The sequence below is a fragment of the Crocodylus porosus genome, unplaced genomic scaffold, assembly GCF_001723895.1.
Source record: "Crocodylus porosus isolate Cpor-Errol unplaced genomic scaffold, CroPor_comp1, whole genome shotgun sequence".
In the NCBI taxonomy this organism is placed as follows: domain Eukaryota; kingdom Metazoa; phylum Chordata; order Crocodylia; family Crocodylidae; genus Crocodylus; species Crocodylus porosus.
Genome location: NW_017728886.1, coordinates 195,430,877 through 195,437,307, shown reverse-complemented (window position 1 = coordinate 195,437,307; position 6,431 = coordinate 195,430,877). Strand labels below are relative to the sequence as shown.

Genomic DNA, 6,431 nt, shown 5'->3' with positions numbered 1-6,431 from the left:
CATTTGACCCCAGTATTCTTTCCTGCCATGGCAGGGGGTCAGACTACATGATCTGCTCAGGTCCCTTCCGACCCTAGAAACTATGAAACTAAGATACTCAAGGAAGTGAAAGAGACAGTTGCAAAAATAATATAGGAAATAAAAGAAACAAGGCAAAGAGAAGAAAATGAGAATAAAGGGAGAGGAAGAGAGGAATAAAGACAATGGAGAAAGAAAGAAAAGCCAAGAAAGGAGCTGTTAAAACTGCCTTTTTATATTGGTTTTCGTGCCTAGATTTTCCCATGTCCATACTATGGTTCAGCTATATGATGATATCACAATAAATTGCCCCTGTCTGCAAGATACAGGGTAGGTGCCATATATTCCATTATGTAAGTGGGGAGAGGGCCAATAAGGTAATCTCTGCAGCTCCCTAAATCTGGATCAGGCATCATAATTGTAGGCACTGGTTTGAAAATATGACCCTTTTTGTTTTGGGCTTTGTCCTCATTTTTGTGAAATGTTTAGATATTCCATTGTATAAAAAACCTTAGAAATGTGTATGCTGATCTGTTGAGAGCCATCTTATAGGATTTGATTCAAAGCTGTCTGAAATTAATGGACTTCAGCATGCTTTGGAGTAGGCCTATAAAATTATGTAAATAAAAAAAAAAGGGGGAAATGGAGATGTTGCAGATCAAATTGAGATCTAAATAACAGTAATAACTTCATTAGAGCAGTTTCAGATTTTCATTTATGTAGCAAAGAACAGAATATGGTTGTGTACTTTTGTCTTTAGGTGGCCTTTTCTGTTACTATTTTTGCACACCATGGTTTTCAGTACAGAGTATATGCACAGAGTAACTATCCAACTAAAATCTGATACCATTATGGAAAACCTACAATATTTGACTGACTTAGTAGCTGCCAAGTTTTTTGACACTCTGAGTGAATAATTGTTTAATGAATGCTCATCTGTGATTTATCCAAAATAAAAAGGCTTCTGCTCAGGGAAAAATTCTGAATACGGATATGTGAATTCTTACTTCTGAAATTCTGAATACTGTTATGTGAAAAGAACTTCAAGGATGAAACAGAGATGTGTATGTTTGTTACTATTATGAATGCCTATTAGAATTCAAATCTGTTTGAATTAATAGAAATGAAAACAATAGCATTATTATCTTTATATTTATGAACAACTTACTAAAGCTCTAGGCAATAAAGATTTATGCTGATGAATGAACATCACTCCCTCTCCCTGACTTCTGGCCTACCTTAAAGTATGTCATTTTCATTTAGTTCGTATGCAAGTCTTCAGGAATTTATTTACACTTCAGCTGATGTAACAGAGCTAATCTGGAACAGTCTTAAATTAACAGTTCAAACCAAGACTTCAGCAAACATTTCATCTGGAATTTAAATATCACAGGAGAGGCATATATACACTGATTTACTTGACTTCATCTTATATGGCTGCTTTCAGGTTTTGAAATGGTAAGATCATGGAAAAGTCCCCCTTTATGGTGAACTTTTATGCCAGGGCTGGATAAATCATTTTATGCAATAAATTACGGAGTTTGTTCTATACATCATTCACCAGCATGCTAGTTTAAGAAGGACTGTATTTGACAAAAGGAGCAGATTTGATCACCTGGTGCAGTTATCTTCTTTTAAAAAAAAAATCAATTTCTCTTTTTTATTCTCAGTCCCCAGCACATAGTTACTCCAGTTACGACTCTGGCAAGAATGAAAGTGTAGACAGAGGTGCTGAAGATCTGTCTCTCAACCGAGGAGATGAGGATGAGGATGACCATGATGAACAGGAAGATGCTGAGAAAGTTAATGAATCTGATGGGGTAGAAGCTGAGCGACTGAAAGCTTTTAATGTAAGTCCCATAGCACTTACTGCCTTGGTTAACTTTACTATTTTCCTCTTGTCTTGTTGTTCATGGATTTGGCAATATTAGAGGCACATTGATTTACAGAAGGATTTTTTTAAAGCACATTAAACTTATTATTTGTCTTGCCAACAAATACCAGTTTTACTGTGTTCTATTTAGAACTTTAAGGCAAAATGCCATCTTTATCAGTGAGGAAAACCTAACTGTGTTTTGTGTATGTATGTATGCGTGCATGTTGGCCCAATGGATGGAAAGGGGTTGCAGCTAGTTTATCTTAAGAGCAGTCTAGTGGTCAGCTATTTTCTGTTGCATTCCCAAGATATGTAATTATGCATGATAACATGAGCAATTGTTCAAGGTGGGGAAATAGTCAGATAAAGTTCAACAAACAATATAGCAATCATAGCTTATTGTTAATGGCAAGTTTTGAAATAGGCACCACTTAATCTATTGTGATTCATCTCACAATTTCTACACACTATAGTTTATTCTTTTCTTGCCTTTTTATCAACACTAAAAAGTCCTTTAAAGAGTTGTCTGCTTAACATTTCTGGCTTCCCATTACCAAGCTCTTCAGTACATAGAAAAAAGTGTCTTCCTATCAGTATTCAAGACAGGAAACTAGGAAGAGAAGAGAGCAGCCCTCCAAACCCTTCTCCTCTGTCTCCCTCTTGCCAACAGATGTTTGTCAGGCTGTTTGTAGATGAAAACTTGGACCGAATGGTCCCAATCTCTAAGCAGCCCAAAGAAAAGATCCAGGCTATCATTGACTCATGCAGGCGACAATTCCCTGAGTATCAAGAGCGTGCCAGAAAACGCATACGTACTTACCTCAAGTCCTGCAGGCGGATGAAAAGAAGTGGTTTTGAGATGGTGAGTTTTGATTTAAAACCCAGCCCTAGTTTCCATCAAAACCCCATATGTAAATCCATGACACTATTTTGTTTTCATCTTAGTGTCTTTTTATTTATTTATTTATTTGGTAATGTCAGGTCAGAGGTTTCTTCCCCCTCACACACCTTCCATCTTTCCTGAATTTATTCCCTTTGTTCACTAATTTAAAATATCTTGACAGTTTGCAGGTTTGTCTGGCACAAATCCATAGGAAATTAAGATTTGAGCATAATTTGAAGAGAGAATTGGGAAGCCTATTATCTCATTCATATATTTTTCAACACCCTTAGAGAAGCTAGTAATTTAGTGAAAGCTTCTGCTGATGTGGACTTTCTCTGGAACTCTTCTGCTAACACTTTTTTGGTGAGATCTATGGAAACAGGGAATGGAATCCATCAGGGTAGTAAAGTATCCATGGTATCGTCCATGTAGAAACACATTGTGGAAGCCTAGAGGCTGGAAAAGTGAAAGAATTAAGGAAGCGTTTAGGGAAAAAAAAAGATGACCAATGCATTGGTTGTGGCTTTAAGTTTTAGGTTTTTGGTTTTGTTTTTTTTATTTAGCAGTCAGTTAAAGAAAACTTATTAATCTCTTCTTTTGAGTTGATAACCATTATAAAACATACCTGGCAGATTTTACATTTCTGTCATTCCCATAATTGATTCTTCATAATTTATTCACACACCATGACACTATGTTAGTATATTAAACAGGTAGCCTTTTTTTAAACAATGCATGTCCTTGACCTGATGTATTGCATAAAAATGGTAATGACTAGATCTCACAGACTCAATTCGTCAACTTCAGAATTTTCAAACAATTTTGAAATTTAAAAAAGCCAGAAAAGTCACCAGCAAACGTAATAGTGATATATGCTATGTTTGATTTATCTCTTTTCCCTTTGGATAAAAGTAAAATCACTTCATCATTATAAACAAATATTTGCCTATCAAGTGTCTATGTTATTATAAAACAAATCATCCAAAAACCCATCCACATATCGAAAGTCTGGGGATGTTTTTAACTTTATTCTTGTCTTTTTTGCTTTCTCTTTCTCTTTCTTTTCCTTCAGTTTGTGTGTAGTTCTGATGGCATTCATATGTTGATTTAGCTGACAGCTTTAAAAACAAAGTATTAGATTTGTTTGTGGGGTAAGACTACTGTTCTGTGACACAAAATATAGAGGAAGAAACATTTCTTCTTTGTACATTTCATAATTGTAACTTACCATGCTGTTTTGTTTGGAACACTGGGTAAATGTTATTTGCAAACAATGGAAACTCAGATGAAGAGAAACAGGTAGAATAAAGGACAAACAGATAGAATAAAGGGCATATGTACAGATAAAAGTGCTGAAGCCTGACTGACTGTTGTGTCAAGTTGTGTAGTCATCCAGCAAAAAAGATGGACGAAAAAGAATGAACTGTTTTTTTCCAATATAGCATACAGCATATGTTCACATCCATTCCCATTGGATGAAAATAATTCAACAGTAGTAGATTTAATATGTGCCAAGTGATACTAGTAACTGTCTCCATTGTGTATATACAACCAGCCTATGAATACTTTGCTTGCATTGGCGAGCACTGAGGTCTGTTGAAGTCACTGGGGACACTTGTATGAATAACTGCTTGTCATTTAAGGAGTTTAGAATAAGACCTATAACAATCTACTTCGGTAGACTACTAGTGTTTACTAAAGTCACCCCCAAGGGAAAAGGATGCAGGATCAGACTTATTCCTTATTATAGAAACACTTTTATGGTATTTTCAAAAAGCAGGCCATTTTTCATGGCACAGAAAAATTCCCTACTTTGGAACTGTTCATTATGTTCTTTTGGTAGTTTCTACTGTTTTTGGATCATATAGATAAATTGTACAATCTACCATTAAAAGTATGTGCTTTGGTCTCTTCAAATTTGGATGGTATTACATCATATTCATGCCAAGAATTGCAGGCCTGACCACCAGTCACCTACCCTGCAGACCAAGAGCATGAGGAATAGTGTTGGAGATCAGTGGCAATGCTGCCATTGACTTAAAGAAACAATGGATCTAGTCCCTGCAAAGCTAGTACAGTAAAACCTCATTAGTTCAACATTAGATAGTTCAAGTATCAGATACTTCAAAGCTATTGTCACTCCCCAGCCAAACAGATACATTTTTGTGTGCTTTACATTATGGATGATTCAGAATACAGCTACAGGAGACCCTCGCCATTTGCAGGGGATATGTTCTCATATCCCTGGGGAATGGTAAAATCTGTGAATAAGGCACTGCATTCATGAACACCATCTCCATTCATGAACACAGTGCCACTGGCAGCTGAGGAGAGGGCACAGCTACACTGGAGGTGGTGGGAGCGCAGTGGCAGCAGCAGGAGCCCTGTGGTGGCAAGTGCAGAGCTCCCAAGGAGCTCATTTAAGTGTATTTCAGATGCAGGTTTGGCATTCAGGAATATTTGAAACAGCGAATGCTGAATCCACGAATAGTGATGGTTTCGTGTACTTTGACATTTGAAGCATGTTCTGGTCCCTTGGACCATGAAAACTTGTTAAATACATTATCTACCATTCAACTGCTGCAACTTGGGTTAAGCCATAGAAACCAGCTATGAAGTTGATTGAATGCAGCCTGCACTGGGCATGCCTATAGAACACTTAGCACAAAGCCAAGACCCATAATGGGCAAACATGCTGGTGGAACTTGCCCGTAAGCCTGGGTTAATTTTGCCCATCTGCATAAAGTCATAGTAACCATTGCACTCAGTCACCCTCAGCACTGACTCTTTTTCAAGCAAATTCTATTCCATCTTGGAGGAAAGTCAGTGTGACAGGGTATCTTGCTGGAGACTTTCTGCTGGTGGTTCCACCTTCCTGTCTTGGGCTAACTGCCTGCTTACTTGCCTGCCATGCCTTGATCTTAATTGATTGAGTGATGTAATTAGCGGGAGGCTGCCCACTCTATATGCCCGGTGTCTGGGGGCACTCTCTGCGGCTCCTTTTCCTCCCCTACACTGCAGCCCAAGCCTCACAGATGGTACTTGACATGGTTTGCCCTATGCCTTGGCCCTCTTCTTTACTTCTGGGGCTCCTTGCTGCTCCCTCTCACTCCGGGGCTGGGGCCAATGTGCCCCAAACAATGCTGCGCCCTCTTTGGCGCCAGGAAACCCCACGCTATCGTGGCGTCCCTATGAGGCCTCCTCCACCCCTAATAGCCTCACCCGGCCCTCCAGTAAAAATAGTAAACATAAAACACAAAGCCCCTGGGCTATAACGTAAACTAAACCATCCGGTCAAAACCATGTTCTGTCCCTACCGGGAAAATACTCCAACCCATAGCCGCAACCAGGGGATGCTCCTGCAGTCTATCTTCTCCTTTCTCTCTGCGTTGGCTGAGCTTCCCCCTCCTTGGCTGCCAGAGGGGAACTGCTCTCCAGGCCTTATGCTTGGGCTTAGGAAGAGGCCAAGCCCTGCACCTTCCTGTCAGCTGATTCCCTTGGTTCTCCTAGCAACCAGCACCTGTGCTGCCCTGGTGACTGGCAGTTGAGCCTCCCCCTTCTCACTACTAGGGGTCTCTCCTGAGCCATTTCTGCTTTTAGGTGCAGGACATCCGAGTGCTCTGCAACAGGCAGCAAGAGGGCACAGCAGCCCCC

General features: G+C 39.4%; 1 protein-coding gene across 3 annotated transcripts in view; it reads left to right on the top strand.

Annotated features, from left to right (window-relative positions):
- Positions 1-6,431, top strand: part of NOL4 (nucleolar protein 4) — a 281,954-nt gene that overhangs the window by 212,907 nt on the left and 62,616 nt on the right. For 2 of the 3 annotated variants that reach the window (XM_019547639.1, XM_019547653.1), the window contains 2 exons: positions 1,689-1,868; positions 2,565-2,756. In XM_019547639.1, coding sequence (XP_019403184.1) covers positions 1,689-1,868; positions 2,565-2,756 — 372 coding nt within the window. The remainder of the gene's footprint in view (positions 1-1,688; positions 1,869-2,564; positions 2,757-6,431) is intronic. The other variant, XM_019547645.1, reaches the window with a different exon arrangement.